General features: G+C 37.8%; 1 protein-coding gene across 3 annotated transcripts in view; it reads left to right on the forward strand.

Moving 5' to 3' along the window:
• The window catches only part of LOC149219119 (uncharacterized), a 289,169-nt gene that overhangs the window by 165,739 nt on the left and 103,543 nt on the right, over positions 1–19,887 (forward strand). For all 3 annotated transcript variants that reach the window (XM_089384274.1, XM_089384275.1, XM_089384276.1), the window contains 2 exons: positions 5,692–5,816; positions 6,886–7,078. In XM_089384274.1, the coding sequence (XP_089240400.1) occupies positions 5,692–5,816; positions 6,886–7,078 (318 nt within the window). The remainder of the gene's footprint in view (positions 1–5,691; positions 5,817–6,885; positions 7,079–19,887) is intronic.

Below are 19,887 nucleotides of genomic sequence, written 5' to 3' on the forward strand. Positions count from 1 at the left end.
TTTTCTTGGCCCATTTGATCACAAGATATCCCACTTGGCATGCTATATCTCAAGTCCTATGCCAATTATGCCTCAATTTGGTTGTATTAGGGGATGCGAGTTGCCTATATTTCCTTGATTTAGCCTTGTACTTAAGAAGAACCATCCTCTATAAGTCTCTAGTGTCACCTTAATTGTAGAACCTGGCATATCATTCATAGTTGACCGCTATAACGAGAAGCCTCCTTGATCTCTCTTGTCCTAGCTAATTTGCCCTAGGAAACCCCTAGGTTTGGTAAGCTTGAACTTGAGGACTTTTTGAAGGTTTCATATGCCATTGTCTTGCTCACATTCAGTGTTGGAAACCTTTTCTTGGCACATTGACCTTAGGGTAAACCACATTGCTTGCTGTTACTCAAGCCCTAAGTCTACCGTGGTCTAATTAGGCCTTTTTATGGGATGAAAATTGCCATATTCTCATTGGTTGAGCCTTGTATCTAAGGAGATCCATCCTTTAGAAGCCTCTTGTTTCACCTTAAACCTTCAAGCGTAGAATATCTCTTATTGGTGACCTATCTTTTGGGAAGCCTCCCATTGGTGGAAAGTCCATAAACAACGGGGGGTAATGATTGTGGTGGCAATGGGCCACACTTGATTGCTATCACTTAGTCTAGTGCTTGTCGTGTAGGGTACCCCTCTACAAGATCTGCTAGATTTTGAGGCAACATAGTTTATATACTCACTGCTCCTACACCTTTTGAAACTGTTACTTCATATCTCTGCCATTGTTGATGCACATAATTTGAGATGGAACTACTGGATATATCTATATGTTGTTGTGCCATCATTGCATGTGTTTCTTTATGCTATGTGGATCTTTGAAGAGCTTCACACAGAAGGGTGAGCAACAATGGCATGACACATTAAAAATCTAACACCTTGTTTGCAAGACTCTCTTGGTATATCAATCCTTTGCTTTTCTAATGTCTTGGTCAAATTTTTGACCGCCTATGATGCTGAAGAACGAAAACCTTGTAATACTCCCTTTTGTACTCAAAAATCTCTTTAGAACTTCAAGCTGTAAATCCATTGTACTAGGAAGACTTTATTAGCAATCCATGAACCTCCAATCTCCTTCATATGATCTTTCATGTGTCAAAATATTTTTACTCTCCAAAATGATCTCATTGATCTCGAAATAACAAACTCGTGGAGCATGCATCAACTCATCTCGAGCCATCTCTAGTTTGTAATCTTTGTTATGTCAACCATGCTTCTCAAAATGTTCAACAATTGAAGCAAAACCCTCATAATGAATAGGAGGTATTCATGGAAGAGGGAGAATCAAGCTAAGAGATTCTTGGAGAGTGCATCATCTTGGAGGATTGGCATTGAGCTCAAGAAAATCATGCTTTGAGGGCATTTCACCTTTGGGATGGGATAAATTGTATTTTTATTTATGTACATGTTTGTATTGTCGAGCATTCCATGTGTGGATGCCTTGGTTACTTATATGGAAACAAGTCCATATTTTATGTTAGCCTTCCTCACCCACCTATATATACAAGGGAGGAGACAACACTCGTATTTGTTCATCATCATTGTCCTCTTCTTTCTACTTGTCGTGGGCATGTTAGGGTTCACGAGGAAACCCTAGGAGATGGATGCTAGGGTTCATGAGGAAACCTTAGGGGAAGATGATGGGAGAGTGAGATGTCCTGGATGTTCATGGAAGCATTGTTTGTGTGATGCTAGTGTTTGAGCTTGTGCATTTCTACCCTATAGGGGAACACGATTTTGGAGGTGATGATGGTTCTTGTGGCTCTTTTTGTAGCACAAAAACCACAACAATATTATTTCCCTTAGTTATATTCTATCCATCGCCTCTGGGAACATATCTTTGCATAGATGCCCAAGAATATTATTTCCCTTAGTTTTTAATTCTAGACATCAACTTTGGGAATCTTCGAATGACTTGTCAAATTTGTCCCTATTTCTTATTAATTTGTCAATTTTTTTCTCTAGTTCCTTTTGAAACTTACTACACCTATCTATATTTTTTGTCGTGCTATTGGCTTCATTTTTATAACAATGATTATTACCCATTTTTTTGTTGTCTTCTTGGCGGGGTCAAATTCAAGGTAATCTTATCAATGTTCGACAAATGACCATAGAAGTAACTCCTAGAAAATGAATTTGGGGAGGCAATCAGCAAGGCATGTGGTAAATATATTTAAATATTATTAAGAGCAAATTAATAAGGTCTCTTCAAGTGGGCCCTACTAAATGAAGGGTCACGTTGGCACAAAGACACCCCTTGACTCCTCCAACAATTAGTATAAATAAGAAACCCTTGGAGCTCATTCAAGACACATCAAGATGCAAGAACATCAATGACTTCTAATCTGGCCACAGCTTAGAGGAGACAATCCAAGTAGAAGAAATAGACAGTTGACCTATTTTCTGTGCCTTCGTTTTGTACGTGATTAGGCAGATGCTGGCCGAGGCTTAAAGGAGGAGTTCTGGGCATAAGGATGAGGGTTATTCTCTGTGTACAGGCCGCAGGTATATTCTGAGTTTTGCAGTGAGACGTAAGTCTGTTTTGGGCGGATCGAGGGGCCTAACAAGGAAGTGATCCAAGGCCGTATTACCTCACATCTATAGCGTAGAAGATCAGGCCTTGGAAGGGAAGGTTAGCATAGAAAATGAGGTGGTTTTGAGGCCATGATTTGGAGCTGACTTGGACTGTTCTGGTGCCCTACCCAGGGCGGAGGTACCTTAGAGAAAAGCCTTCAGAACTGTGACCTAGAATAAGGCTGTGAGGTCTGGTGGATTGTTGGGGCTAGGCCACATCCTTTGAAGGACCAGTGTAGCAAGTTCAGAGCCTAAAAGGAGGCTAACACAGGTCTTAGAAGTCTGGTATTTGAGTGCGGGAATCCTAGCCGCAAAGGACTGTGACCTAGGGTCAAATTCCTCAGAGGTATGCTAAAAACATTGGTGATTTAGGGCAACAGGTTGGACGTCGTGAAAGGTATTTATTTGCTTCTTCTATTTTGATGGATGCTAGGTGTTGTAGGTCCATATTGGACATACTTGTATGGAAGTTAATGTACAATCTGGAGGGCTGGTTAGAAGAGCCCTTAACACAGTCCCCTTGTGAAGGACAATGATGTATGGTAGTGTCCTTATGATAGTGATGTATGACAATGACAGTGATGTATAACAGTGATGTATGGCAGTATCCTTATGATAGTGATGTATGGTAATGACAATGTACTTATGAGTCATGACAGTGATGCATGGCAGTAATGCTTATGACAGAGATATGGGCTATAAGATATGGGCTTATGACAGAGATATCACTAGGAGACCTATCAGAGTTTTTATGGAGAGCCTGTGAATGCCTCTTTGATATATTTGTCTGCTTCCATCTCATGAGGATCTTGCATGATCCAGGGTTGGCCCTAGGAGACCTAATGTGTTTTGTGTCTCATTATAATTGCTCTTTGTATCTCAGCTGAACATTGATTGACTAATAGAAGATGAAGAATTGATTTTTGGGGTTTCCCCCTTGTGGGGTTTTCCCCTGGTGTCTGACGTAAATCTTGGTGTCTCTATTGTGTATGCTTTCCTTCTATTTTCCTTGCTGTTCCGCTGCATTGTTTATGACAATGTTCTCTCTATATAATTGCTTATGATGATAAGGGGTGTATGAAATGTGAAAATTGTTGAGAAAGTTTAAAAATGTAATTATCTACAGCAGAGAACTATCTAGCCCTAAAATTAACAGAGAGCTGTATGGAACTGATCTCTCTAATGCTCTGCGTGCGGCCTGATGTATGGATCGTTGTCATTGAATGGACTCCAGTCATATAGTGTTGTCCTTTAGCCACTCCTACCTAGGGAGAAAAGTTAAAACATCATTGCGAGATCAAGGTTCTGATTTTGGAAGGGGTTCCTTATTTGAAGTTTTAAATAGTCCACAAGGGGTTCCTTATTTGGTATTTTTCTGGTTCTGGTCTAGTTCCCAGATTTTGGGTCAAGAAATTAGGTGGCTGGCATCCTGAGGCATCCCAAAACTGTCTCATACAGTCTCATGATGGCTGCCAGTAGGGTCTTAGATGTGCCAATGTCACAGTGTCTTTGGAATAATGCCTCTATTGTGGCTGTGTCAAAAGCTTTCTGAAAGTCTACAAAGCAACTTTAAACCTTTGAAGAGTGATGATAAGGCTCCTCAATAATGGTTCGTAGTGTGATGTTGTAATCATTCATATGGTAGTTGAGTGGAAACTGCTTGCCCTCGCTGAGGTGACAGCTCTCCAGCTCTTTAGAAAGCTACTCGTGTAAGACTCTGGTGTAAAGTTTGGAGAATGTATGATCCACCATGATCGTTCGATAGTTGGTTGGATGAGAAATGCTCCCATATTTGTGTATCAGATGAATAATGTACCTAGCCCAGGACGGTGGGAAGGCTGAACATGGCACATGATTAAATAAATCAACCTGAATATGAGGTTTGATTTTGATGTTTTTAAAGATATTCCAAGGTAAAGTAAAAAAAAAAAAACTATATGGATCATGTGGAAATAAGGAATGCGGTTGTATGTCTAATGATTTGGCAGCAGGTTGTGTATGGTGTATGGCTGAAAGAAGGAATGAGTTGTACGCAAAATTGATGGCTGCAGCATACTGACATTGGATTTTGCAGGCGGCTTTGTATGGAACAGAGTATAGACAGTGTTGCGTTGTGGTTATAACTGTACAGCAGTATGGAATCAAAGATTTCCAATGGATAGAACAGATCTAACAACTGACCTGTAAGGAGGAATGCAGCAAGTGTATGGAGTGATGGTTGAGTGTATGGATTTAAAATACTGTGGCTGTACAGAGCAGCAATTGAGGTCTATGGAATTAACCCATTCTTCACCAAATCAATGGCTCTGATAATAGTACACATATTCCTGTATATTATGATTCACAGAATATTTCTTGAAGTGTATAAAAAATATTGAGTAATAAATGATTGATAGGAATGAGGCTAAGATATAAGTGTTCCAGAGAGCCTTGTGATAATATAGTTACATGCATTGACTGGTAACAAGGTGAATGAGTGCGTGCCATTATATTTATAATTTTGTTACATCATCTCTCAGGTATGTTAATGTCTTCGTATCATGTAGTCTGCTGTGTTCCTTACCTTTGTAGACTTCAGCAGTCAAAACTCTGCATGGAGGTGGGGTCCTTGGTGCGTGAGACTGTCTCATGCACCAATTTGGTGTCTGGCTTGGCCATGACCTTAAAATTAGCTTAATACTCATCCCAGTGATGGTATAAAATAGATTTTTGTAGAGGGAAAGTTTATTTGGTTTTTCATTTCATCCACTTTCCACAATTTCAATTTTCTTTTTATGGTATGATATGCATTCAAGAGATAAAAATTATGAAGTTGATGACATTTCAGTAATTCAAACATCTTTAAATAATTTCATAAGCATTATAGTGATGGCTTTCATAGTTGAACTGGAAGTCCACTGTACAGTTTATTGATTCATATCTTGAAAGATTTATATGTTGCTCCTTATTTTATTCTCAAAATTTTGTTTTCTTTGGGGTCGTAAAACTGCTTATTTATTCTCAAAGCAATTATTTATTCAGTTGAGTTTTGCATCGTCTTCCTATTTTTGTAAGTTTTCTTGTTCATTCTGTTGTCAGATGAGATGGGCCTTGGAAAGACAATACAAGCTATTGCGTTCCTTGTGTGCATGAAGAATGAGAAGCTTAGCAGTAAGCCAGTCCTTGTAATTGCTCCAAAAAGTACTCTTCCTGGGTGGGATCAGGTTGGTGTGATATGTTCCTGTAAAGTTGAAGGTTTTATTGGGTTTATGTGAAAATGAATTATGGGCAAGAAATGTTAAATGCATAATGTTCAGTACTGCAATGACAATTTGTTGTATGAAAAATATTATCTTTCATGCTCTTTTCTTTCATTGTTTTTAGAGGGTTTTCTCTAGAAGGCTGTAACATCTGACTGATAGTGCTAAATTTTGAGGACAGGTAAGATATTTCATATGGTAGCAAATTGAGGTTTATGTGGTATTATTGTTGTAGCTTTTATAGTTCATAGTATGTGGGTTGGTTGAGCAGGGGAATTCTTTAAAGGTACATATAATATGACTTTAAACTTTGAATGGACTCTTCCGTGATGCCAACTTTAAGTTGTGAGAGTTTAGGGATTATATAACAAATAAGAATGTTGGGATCTTCTGTGGAATCACCTGGGCAAGCTTCTGATGTTTCAGCTTCTATCTACTAAACCTCAAAAGGTAAAACTGCCTACCCGGACCAATTGATAAAGGTAAAATGTTTTGTGCTTGAGTTTAATATGAATGCTGAAATGTTCATGTAAAAGGTCCTTTTTAATAGATGATAAATGCATTCAAGCTTAATTAGTACTGTTTTCGAGAGAGAAAAATTGCTTCTTTGCCCTTTTTTTAGAAGAAAAACAATACATGTTTGAAAATTGTTACAAAAACTGAACACAAAGAAACCAAGAACACAAGAAAACTTGTAAGAGAGATACTCGTTAGATTTATTGAAATGGAGAGAGCAGGTCCTATCGAAGGAATGAGGTAAGCCCTGAGTGGATAATCCTTGGATGCAGGAACCCTAAAAAGACTTAAAATTGCTTTAACTCATTAGTTTTTCCAAAGAACATTAACTCATTAAAACAACTCTAAAGCTTAAATTAGACTAAGTCAACGAGTTACTTTTTTCATATGTTTATGTCCATGGTCTACTTAACTAATTTGGTAGAATTGAACTGGCACATGTATTTATAATTTTATTTTCCTTAATAGCACCGTATATATGTGTATCACAGTCTTATAATTGCTAATTATATTGCAGGAATTTCGGAAATGGGGATCAGATCTGAACGTGATTATTTATCAGGGTGATAAGGACTCACGTTCCTGTATTCGTGAGCACGAGTTCTACACATCTACAAAGAGAGTTCTCTTTGATGTCTTGGTTACTAGTTTTGAACTAGCAATGATTGACAACTTTGTTCTACAAAAATTCAAGTGGTCAAGCATCATTGGTAGACCAACCATATCTCTCCATTGATGTTTATTCATTCAGTTGATTACATTGTTTTTTGCTTTACATGAAAGATGATAATTTAACTCTTTTTCCAGATTTTGTAAGAAGACTTGAAGGATTGAGAGGAAATTACACTGTGATATTTTCATTATGTGTTATCATTCAAAAGACTGAAATACAATGTAAAGTAACATCATTTTATAATCATGGTAACGATAAATTTGTTTCAAAATTCTAAATATAAAATAGCATGGGGCTTCAGCTGTTTCTGAGTGGCTGTCTTTATTTAGAAATTTAGTTTGAAATGAAACCATTCTCATGGAGGTTGTCTCCAGCGCTGAGCAGCTTGTTCATAATACCTGGAGTTTTTTTATTATTTCCACTGAATTGATAATTCTTTTCACTTTGCTTTTGAGATTTTCTCTCATCTGTTCACTGCTTTGTAGATCGTGGCATGCTTTCCCAAACCAGCAAATTCAAAAGACAAACAACGAGTAGATGATACAACATAGTATAATCAGGCATCTCTCCCTTGTGGAGAAGGCATTATCAGACCATCTTTAATGGAGATTTTGCAATGCTCCACCAAGTTTGTGGGACAGGGGGACGCAGGAGCGGGGAGACACACAGGGGGGACCTGTGGGAGCACCCCACAATTTAGGGAAATTCAAGGGTGATGGGGACATGTGTATATATATATATATATATATATATATATATATATATATTATTAAATGATTGAAATTCAAATTTAATAATGAAATATATTGATTCATACATCATTAATGTTTCATTGAAATAAAAGTAGTAAAAATTGTATACATTGATTTAAATTCATCATTCACTATTCGAGAATTTGATTAGTACTAAGCAAGGTAGTAGATACTAAATTTGAAGACTGGAATCATAAATTGAAATTACTCAAACTCAAATATGGTGAAAAGTGATGAGTCAAAGACTTGGTCGAAGGTCGTCAGCATCTAGAGTCAAGGCGCAAAAGCCAAAATGAACAATGAACAATAAACCAATGTTATCAAAACCAGACCGATGATCAAACCGGTCAAATCCAAAAACTAGGAACTGGAGAAATCTGGGCCAAAAAAGTCATCAACCAAAAAATACATAAATATTCAAAATTTTGGAAAAAAGAAAATCATGCATCCATATGATTCTAAACCATTATACACAAATATGCAAATTTTCTCATATATATAGAAAGGGTGCATATATCCAAAATAGCACCAAGTGCAACCCATATTTGAACCAAAAAATGCATCAACAAAGAGGCTCTAGATGGCCTCTATAGTCGAAAAAATTGATGTTACAGCAAATACCTACATTTTATCAAAAAAATTTGCGTGTTAGGATCCCCATGATCATTATCATCCTCTAAGCATTAAAATAAGAAAATGCTTAGCATGTCAAGTTGAGATTTATTTTTTTGAGTGATGGGTAAATTTTACTAGGGTCATCACAAAGGAGTTCAATAATGAGTGGCACCAACATCGAGGTACATAGAGTGCTTGGTGCTTTTCATTAGATGTTAGTTCCATACCCTAGTACATGGTAAAATCCAATGGAAACATTGGAATCCTGCTAATCATGTTATCTTGTAAACTGCTAAATCTATTTGAGCGAGATTTAAAAATCTACTTTCTCCATATGAACTCCACTGAGGTTAGAACCACTCTTGAACATCTTGAGTCAATTAATGGTAATGCTAAAAATTCACTTTGTCTTTAAGAATTTAGCATTACCATTAATTACATAGCATTAGTAAGGCCCTAGGGTTGAATATAAGGCTTCCCCACTCATAAATTATTGTCTTCATGCAAAATTCAGGGGGGATCCCCACAAACACCCCTTTTGGGGAACTGTGCCCCCAGCGTCTCCCTGATTTTCCCTAAAAGGGGATGTGGGGAATCATTTCCCCAGGCGTCCCCCCATCCTGAGAGCATGGGAAATGTGGTGAGCATGCAACCCCACCCTGGGGGACTTGTCCCCATGGAACACTGAAATTTTGTATTGTTCTAGCCGGGTTAATTGGTTGCTTCCAGATTAGAAATAGCTGTTTCGTAGCAAGCTTGAATATGCATTTTTAGGAAGGGGTTGGAATCCATTACAGTAGGTACCAATGCTCTGATGGAAAGTAAGTACGCAAAGAAACCAAGATAACTCGAAAGAGTTCTCTATATTGTATATATAAATAATAAATGAGAAAGCGGAAGCTTTCTTATATACAACTACGGTCAAATAGAGTCAATCCACTTTATGGATATGTTATAAATTGATGAAGTGAAATTAGACATGAAGAATAAACTAACCTAAATTCGAATTGACTTTATTAATGTTTAAGTCTAATATTTAGTTGGCCATTATAATTAACATTTATTTTAACACCCTACCTTAATGGGCAATCTACTAACCACACAAAGCTTATTCTCGAAATTTACATGTTTTCAGGACCTAAAGCCTTGGTGAGAAGTCTGTAGTTTGATCCTTTATAGGACACTACTACAACTCGATAGATCCATCTTCTACAGTCTGTCTGATGAAGAGGCAATGTACCTCAATAAGTTTGGTACGCTCGTCGAAGACTGGATTGTTGGCAAGTTGCATCACCCCTTGGTTGTGACATAACAGTGGTTTTGGCTCTGTTTACTGAATTTGCATATCTGAAAACATACTACTGAGCTAAATAGTCATGCGTGCTCCTTTCAATGCTCCTTGATATTTTGCTTCTGTTGATGAAAGTGCTACTACATGCTGCTTCATGTCACTGCATCTGTGCCAAGGTGGAAAACATATTTGAAAGTTGAGTTTTTGTCATAAATAGAACCTGCCCAATCTTGAATATGTATACCCACACAACCTAGGGTATTTACTTCTACTGTGCAAATCTTTCACACTTCTTCACACTTGCTTTGTTGCTGTCCAATGCTCTACCTTCGGTGCTTCCATGAATCTGGAATGAAGCTCCCATAGAAATTCAAATCATGTGTAGTGGCTGTAAGATATATTAAGCTACCCACTAGTTGCCTGTATACTAACTCATTAACTATCTTAGAGTCAATTTTGGCTGAAAGTTGCAACCCTTTCTCCACAGGTGTAGAAGAGCTTTTTGCAATGTCATTCTGAACCTGTCCAACAAACTCTTTGCATATCTTATTTGTGAGACGAAAATGCTGTTACCTGTTTGCCAAACTTCTACACCCAGACAATAGTGTAGGAGGCCTAGATCTATTATGTCAAAAGCTTTGTTCATATTGTATTTGATCAGTGTTATTGCACTTGCCTCGCTACCTATAATAATGATATCATCTACTTTTGAAGAGAAGGATAATATCATTACCAACTCTTTTGACATACATGTTGGAATCTAAAGGATTCCACTCAAACCCCTTTCATCACAATGCCTGTCAATTTTGATGTACCATGTCAAAGGGTGCTTACTTCAGATCATAGTTTAAAAAATCAGAATTGGGTGTCCAACCGGTCTCTTATCTAATTGTGATTCGAACCAGAACCGGATCAAACTGGATCGAACTAGATTCAGTAAACTGGAATTGAAAAAAATACATAAAATCATTATTTTTTAATGTTTTTTTTTTTAAGATTACAAACCATGATTCCAAACCAAGGCTACTCTGGAGCGGGAGCAGAAGCGGGAAGTAGGAGTGAAAGCGGGAGTAGGGAGCGACATTTTCAAAAGCTCCTGGATTGGGGGTGATTTTTATGAGAGTGATATATATATATGTATATATATGTCAACAAAAGCATGTAGAATGATGAATTAGTGATAAAAATACATAAAAACGTGAATTAAACCATATAACATCATTCATCTAGTAGTTATAATCTTCATCAACCATAGGTCCACAAAGTACAAGTTCTCATTTATATAGCATGTAAGGGTGCACGTAACCAAAATAGCATCATGTGTAATCCATCTTTGAACCGAAAATACATCAACAAATAGGCTCTAGATGGCCTCTAACATCCAAAAAAATCATGCTACAAGCCTATAACAAATACCTACATATCATCAAAATCATTGCCTATCTTGTGATCTTTGTCATTAATATCACCCTCTAAGCATTAACATAAGATAGAAAAGACATAGCATGTCAGGTCAAGATTTTGTTTGAGTGACGGGTAAATTTTTAGTAGGGTCATGATAGAGGAGTTCGACAACCAATATCACTAACATCAAGATACATAGAGAGCTTGGTGCTCTTGATTAACGAGTTCCATACCCTAGTACATGACAAAATCCAATGGAAACATTAGAGACAACCCTGTTCCAAACCATTAGAGACAAAATATGGAAAGTCTTCTCATCTATATACCATGTAAGGATGCATATATCAAAATGGCATAGAGTGCAAGACATGTCAATGATATCATCAACAAAATATATAACCAATGAGGCTCTAAATGGCCTTTAGAGTCCAAAAACATTGCTAAAACTCAAGTTATTAGGCCACTAGTCTACTACAAATTATTGACCAACATGATCACTCATCAAACTCATCACCACTACTAGACATGGGATCATCAGAAGGAGCTACATAAACATCACCTGGCTTAGAGTCTGAGGATTGCTCATACTCCTCTCCATCCTCAATTAGTAGAACTAGAAGCATGTGTTGGCCGAGTTGCATGACTACTGCTACCCTCGCCAATACCATGTGCCATGCTTGGTCTTGGTGGTTCACTTCCTACAGCGACTGGTTTGACCAATGTTGCACGACTCGTACTCGTATAAGACTTGTCACGCTATTGACTTGTCGACTCGTATAAGACTTGGGAATGACCCGTATAAGACTTGTCGACTCATATAAGACTCGGGAATGACCCGTATAAGACTCGTCAAAACACAAAAAAAAACGTTAAAATATGGTAAATTTTAATCACAAAAAAGAAACTAATGACAATTCCAATTCGTATAAGTAATACAAACCACAATATATACAATAATTCATAACATCATCTCATATATATAAAAGTACGACATAACATATTTGATTTTTGTAAGAAAAACATTTAGATATTGGATAAGAAAAGGACTCATGATTCCATAATTAAATTAAAAAGTGTCAGCAAGTTCAAAATTCAAACACATGTCATAATTGATAAATGATTGTCTCATAACAATCTTGAGTCTCATCACTCATGGATGACTACGCCTACAATAAGCCCTCGTGGAGCTAGTGCTAACATCGGAAGGCTGAAACGACTATGAGGCAGGTGTATTTGGAGTCTCCATTTGAGATGGAAAACTAGAGAGATCCTCAATCTCTTCATCAAGCCAACTCAAATCAAGGGACTCCTCCCCCACAACCCAATCAGACTCTAAATCAATAGTATCCAATAAAATTGGATTTGTATCATTTGGTTGCACTTGTTTTGTGAGCATTCGAAGGTTGTAGTAGATGAAAACCAACTTCTCCAACCTCTCATGCTCCAACCTATTTCTCTTTTTGCTGTGGATGTGCTCAAACATTGACCAATTGTGCTCACAAGAAGAAGCACTGCAGGGTTGACTCAGAACTCTAATGGCGAATTCTTGTAATTGTGGTGCCTCAGTGCCACAATCTATCCACCAATGAGCTGTAAGAAAATAACAACAAAGATGATTAGTTTGCAATGCCAAACATATAAAAGAGAACTAGCAAAATTACAAGCTAAGTTATAACAATTTGCACTTACAAGGCATTTTTTAATCCTTGAGACATTGGCTTGAGCTGAATCCAAACATGCCAGATACTTCCTTGTACATATCTCGTTGTATGTTGATTTTTTCTTGAATATCTTGATCCGAGAACATCTTCTCAATGCATATCATGACACCTCTCATCATCCTAGGATCTCTTTGAATGCTAGACCCCTCATTATAGAATAAGCTCGGATTGAGATATGTTCTTGCTGCATGCAATGGTGAATGTAGTTGTCTGTCCCACGTAGAATCAATAATTTTCCATATAGGGAGATATTTATATTCATTTCCCTTATAGAAAGTTTTGATCGCCTCTTTGGCTCTGTCCATGCCCTCATAAATATATTCCCATTGCCAGTTTCTCTCCATCCATCAATCTCAAGACTTTCACAAGGGGCTCAGTGAAGCTGACAATTTCAGTGACTTTGTCCAACTATCACCAAAGATAAATGCTTTTGGTTTTGTGCTATCTTTCTAAAATACCCATTGCTGGCTACAAAAAATTCTTCACAAATTTTGGTACTCATACAAAAGGCTTTGTAGGGAAAGAAAGTTTGTAGCAAACTATGTGACAACTGTGTGAATCCCCTCATAAGTTTCAACACCCAAGCATGATTATAAATATTCTTGGTAATTTGCTTGCATTCTTGCACAACATCTTGCACCCACTCCAACTTCCCAATGTCCTCTAGTATCAAGTCTATGCAATGGGCAGCACATGGAGTCCAAAAAATGGTGGGATATTTGGCACAAAACAACCTTCCAGCTGCCACATAATTTGCTGCATTGTCCATGATTACTTGGACAACATTTGCAACCCCAACTTCCTCCACCACATCAACCAACAATGTAACAAACAAATGTGCATCTTTTACATTTGTAGATGCATCCATGGATTTTAGGAACATGTCTCCTTTAGGGCAAGCTACAACAAAATTTATTATTGTTCTACTGCTCTGATCTGTCCACTCATCAGACATAATTGTACAACCTGTAAATTTCCATGAGCTTTTAATGCTCTCCAATTGTTCCTTGACACACTCAAGCTCCTCATCTAGCTCTTTCCCCCTAAGTGCATTAAAAGATGTGGCTTTGTATCCATGGCCAACACTTGCAATTGCATCTACCATGGGCTGATAAAAATAAGACTTTGCATAGTTGAATGAAAGATTGTTATGGTACCAAAATCTCCTCACTGCCATATCTACCTCCTTCCTCTTCTTTTCATTAAAACTATCCAAGGTTGGTTGAGATCTTGGAGTTGTACGAGGACTGAAGAAAGAAGAGGTTATACTCCTGTTTGCCACAACACTTGAAGAGGAGTTACCGATACCTAGACTTTGAATCTGTGTTTCACTATGAGATGAAGATCTACCTATCCCAACAATCTCATCCTTCCTTTTTGCCCTCTTTGAACTTTCATCTTTAATGGCTTCCAAACCAACTTCCATTTCAGTAGTGACTTCATCAGGGCAATTTTGACAACATCCCACACCATTCCCAAGAATTCTAGCTAGGTGGTATTTTAGCCTGTTTATGCCTGCATGCATTGTGGCATTGCAATAATTACACTTGACATGGCGGTCATTACGACAATGATTCGTTGACCATGTGCACATGTCGGATCACAAGACTTTCTAGAACCTTGGAAGACAAAAAAATTTAAAAATTTAAAAATTTAATTGATATTTTTTTTGGTGTTTTGATTTTTTTTTAGTTTGTAATTTTTTTTGGGCCTGTGGTCCTAGAGACAATACGAGTTGTTGATGTATTTCCACTTGCTACAACTCATAAGGTGTTATGAACAAAGTTCATAAACACAGTAGAAGATTTGAAATATGTAATATCCATGATATGACACATTATATAAGAATATACAAAAAATATGAGATATAAGATATGATATAATTACAACTGAGGGTTTTGTATCTATACCCAAGGAGTACCCTTTCATGAATGGTCATGTCCTTAGAGACATGCCTCCTCAATACTAATTAGTTAATTAATCATTATTTATGATTATTATGATTTATATTATTTTTATATATATTTTATTCATAGCATTGCCTTCCTCCTCAGAAAATCTTTGTTAAAACTTATTGCTAACAAGGCATGCCATCTGTTTCTTGTCTTGTAATCTGTTCACATCTTTTACGAATTCTTGGAGCTGTCATCTTTGTTGATACAAGATGATAGGATCCTTTGAGTGATAAACAAAAAGTCTAATTGAGAAGGGATCTAACCATCCTAAATCAATCCTATGTGGAATCTTGCAGTTATTGGAAACTTGAGATGGATTTTTATCACAAGACTGAATTGTGGCGACATTGACATTCTTTGGAATATAAATCATTTGTTTTTGGTTTGCGAATATAGATTGGTCGAGATGTCTGCTTTTATAATTTGGATGACGATAAGGAGTTCTTGTGATTTGATCTTCCATTAATCTATTTGGTGATTTCTTGGTTTATTGAAGGCGTTAAACATGACAATGTCATAGACAGGATATGAATGATAAACATTGAATTGCATGTATTATTCCCAATGATACATATATATAGTACATTGGTGTGACCCTTGGATTCATATTCCAAGTGGTCTCTTGGACTCTGGTGGCTGTTCACATTTCACACCAACCCATAGAGGATTAGGTGTCCAACATTCCCCCCCTTAATCCGAAGGTGTATGTATGAGTCCAAGAAGAGAGCTATAATACAAAATGTGCAAAAAATGCATGGCAACACTAGGTTGAATGTGCTCTTTGAAATGTTGGTATAAGGGGGGTGGTTTAAGGATGACTACCAACACTGGAATGCTTAGTGCGGTTCCTAGAACTCTTCCAAATATGGCATGAATTTGAGGTCTTCTATTAGAGGAAGTGCTCCTAATGTTTTGAAGGGGGAAACTTTCAACCTATGAGGGTTTAAGGATGACCACCAACTCTGGAATGCTTAATGCAATTCCTAGAACTCTTCCAAAACTGGCAAGAAGCTGAAGTCTTCTGTTAGAGGAAGTGTCCCCAATTCATTGAAGAGATGTTTCAACCCCTTATGGATGGTTTAAGGTTGATCGCCAATCGAAGGCATGCTTAGGGGCATCTTTGTCTCTGGCTACAAATTTGAATCTGGTATGGTAGGTTGTGGCTTAGGCTCGCTTGATGTCGCTTTGAAGCTTGTAGATGACCATCACTTCCCCCCTTGTCAGATATAAGGTGAGATGATGGAGAAAACTCAATTGCAAGATTGTTCAATACTCTAGAACAAGTTCTGACATATGACTAAAATATCTTCTTGGTTGTTGAAGCCCATTGCCAAGAAGCGATCCATCCAAGATGAATCTTTGTTCCTGTAGGAGGCTTGTTTTTGAAGCATCTGTTTGAAGAATGAGTGGTTTTATGACAGTCCTCACGTGGATGAAGATCAAAACAATGATATTTCATATGGTCAACTCTGTCACAATGTTGGCATTTAACAACTTTTGACTGCGGATGTGGAGAAGTAGAATCTGGAACAGGTGAAAGGGAACCGCCATGAAGAAACCCAACACTTTGAAATTGAATGGGCTTGGAATAGTCTGGAATATGAAAGGACAATTCCTTGTCATATCCAGGACCAGTTTTGTGTTTGTTATGGACAAGCTCTTCCCAAGGTCTGATGATGGGCTTGGGAAGTGTAGACTGAACTTCTGCATCTGCATGTAACTCTGCTGCTTCATTGGGCACTGGATTTGAATCAACTGCAACATTATTGATTTGCTGCTTATGGGAGTCTGTTTCAATGTTCTGAACAGAGACAAGTTGAGAATGATGACTCCACTGCTGTATTTATGACAGTCCTGACATGGATGAAGATCAAAACCGTAATCTTTCATATGGCCAACTCGGTCACAATGTTGGCATTTGACCGCGGATGTGGAGGAGCAGAATCTGGAACATGTGAAGGTGAACTGCCATGAAGAAACACAACACTTTGAAATTGAATGGGCTTGGAATAGTCTGGAATATGAAAGGACAATTCCTTGTCATATCCAAGACCGGTTTTGTGCTTGTTATGGACAAGCTCTTCCCAAGGTCTAATGATGGGCTTGGGAAGTGCACATTGAACTTCTGCATCTGCATGTAAATTTGCTGCTTCATTGGGCACTGGATCTAAATCAACTGCAACATTATTGATTTGCTGCTTATGGGAGTCTGTTTCAATGTTATGAACAGAGACAAGTTGAGAATGATGACTCCACTGCTATATTTCTGCTCGTTGAAGCTGTGAGATTCAAGTTCCAAAAAGTCTATTTTTTCCTGTGTATTCTCCAAACATGTTTTAATATCACAGAGAGTCTTCTTGTTGATTTTCAGTGTATCATGATCAATGGAATGTATTAGAGTATTCAGTAATTCTAATAGTGTCAATTTTAGCCATTTTTCGAACAACTCAAGGTTCATCTACAACAAAGGTATTCAAGTAGCTTTGCTTTTCATAAGCTGGAGAGAAATGAAAAATAATAATATTGGCTTGGATAAAAGCCTTTATACCATCAAAATTTGTAGCGATGAGGCTATCTCTCTAGCCCTAGCTTCATAGTTTTAGTCTCCACACTAACACCGCTGCCTTGACACTTAAAGTTAGCAGCCCACACAGTGGGATGGGTGGTAATAGTATCTCGAATGCTCTGCTTAGGTTTCAGCACACTGATTTTTATTTATTTTTATTTTCAGTGAGAACTTCAAAGCTTGCAAGTCCATATGGGGCCAATTAGTCAAATTAACTTTATGCATAATAACTACTACTGATCACAAACTTTCTGTTTCAACTAGTGAGAAAGTTTTTTTTTCTCTAGTGATTTAATGTATAAAAAAGATCTTAGGCATTGCCCTGGATTGAATGTTATTTCCGGTATTGTTAAATATCGTAACTACATAGAAAGAAATGTGTTTTCTTACAAAAATGCAGTGGCATTTATGTGTGCTGCTAAAGGTTCCCACAACCAACAATATATGAGCAAACAATTCTGCTAGAGACTTAAAAATAATTACTGGGCATGAATAGCATAAAAGGAACAAGACACCATATGAATCCACATCATTTCAATGTACATCCTCCATTCAAATCTGAGCTTTGTTATGATTGCAACATCTTTCAAGCCTCTACTGTGTATCCGTTTCCATCATTTTTCATTCGCAGCAGTGTGATGGTAGGTCTTGGCATTCGTATTGGTTAATTAGCAGCTCCCTTGTATATTGTAGAAACTTCACATCAATTCATAGATATGAACGTTTGTTTGAAGGATACTTCTCAAATTTGGAGTATTTTGAGAGTGATGGAGGCGTTTCTAGCCTCTACTGTGTATCCATTTCTATCATTTTTCATTCGCAGCAGCATGATGGTAGGTCTTGGCATTCGTATTGGTTAATTAGCAGCTCCCTTGTATATTGTAGAAACTTCACCATCAATTCGTAGATATGAACGTTTGTTGTAAGGAAACTTCTCAAATTTGGAGTATTTTGAGAGTGGTGGAGGTGTTTCTAAGTGTTTCTGCGAAATTTTGTTGACAACACAACTTACTAACAGAGTCATAAATGACTATGGATAGAGCGGGCACATAATAATAGGCACTAGTGTTTCAGAATAGCAGAATTGACATATACAGAAAGGATTTCATATCGACTGAGAGAAACTTGCAGGAATGTATGCTCAAAAATAGTGCTGAGGAGATAGCATTCTAACCAACAGAACAATGTTCAGTTTTTAAATAACGCACATGATTTCAATCTTCAACAGATTTGTATAGCAGGACCACACTGCTCCAAAGCTCATATGTGTTGCAGTAAATTGAGTTACACGATGCAAATTTAATCCTGTGCAACAAATTATGTTAGGCTTGAAGCAAAAGGCACGAACGACAGGTGGCACTTTGAGTTCAACCTCGTGACAAAACACGTCCTTTTTCCTCTGTGCGAGCTTTGAAACCAACTCCAACGATTTTCAGAAAGCGGAAAAATTTAGACTCCACAACTCAGGAAGAGAGCTGGAATGTCTGGCTGCGTGGGGAAAGCTGTGTATTTGTAGGTATTAATGCATATGGCCGGTGGGTATTAATGCTCGAGGGAGAGGGCCAAGAGGCCTAGGCTCGAGGGATGCGAGCGGTTACATTCACCAGCATATGGCAGCGACAACATTCAATGGAGAGCGGATTCACGTATGGACCGGGGAGCGGATTATATTGATATGACAACCCGGTGGACAATGTATGGGAGGCGCACCAATGATTTTAAAGTAGTGTGCAACATTGATATTACAGTAAAAAAACTTGAATGTGTGATACTTGCAACGTAATATGGGTGGTCGAGCGCAGGACTGTCGACCGAACGCAGGACTGTGGATTGATCCTTGCACAACTGATGCTTCGTGGTAGAGAGAACGCAAATCCGGCTCCAATCTGCCACAATAGTGTTGCTTAAATGCACAAAACCCATGCAAGAGCATTGTATTACAGAGGTGGTAATTACACAATGCAGGCCGATTGTGAATTTTTGGAGGAGATAATAGTAATCTCTAGCTAAATGCACAGTGGGGAGAGCCAACAACGTTTAGGAGTATGCGTTAACCAACAATGTTCAGGAGTATTTGGGGTATGGAGTGTTATAAAACGCATATGAAACTACCTCGCTCATTCCACTAGCAGAGAAACTACCGAGGACAACGTTGAGGAGATTCCAGACCTGGCAAAGTTAGATAAACTGTTGCAAATAAACTGGGCATATAAAAACAACTTATAACGTTTGAGAGCAAATCTCAAATGGACAGAAATGTTGGTTTACAGGTCAGTGCGTAGATCTTAGACCAATCAATGTTCAGGGTAGAATCGGGTATCGATTATTACACATAGAAATGATGGGTCAAGGATTGCAGGATTACTCTGATACCACGTTAAACATGACAATGTCAGAGACATAATATGAATGATAAACATTGAATTGCATCTATTATTCACAACGATACATACATATAGTACATTGGTGTGACCCTTGGATTCATATTCCAAGTGGTCTCTTGGACTCTGGTGGTTGTTCACATTCCACAAACCCATAGAGG

The sequence above is a fragment of the Pinus tabuliformis genome, chromosome Q, assembly GCF_031772625.1.
Source record: "Pinus tabuliformis cultivar Carrire ecotype Pingquan chromosome Q, CPIR1, whole genome shotgun sequence".
In the NCBI taxonomy this organism is placed as follows: Eukaryota; Viridiplantae; Streptophyta; class Pinopsida; order Pinales; family Pinaceae; genus Pinus; species Pinus tabuliformis.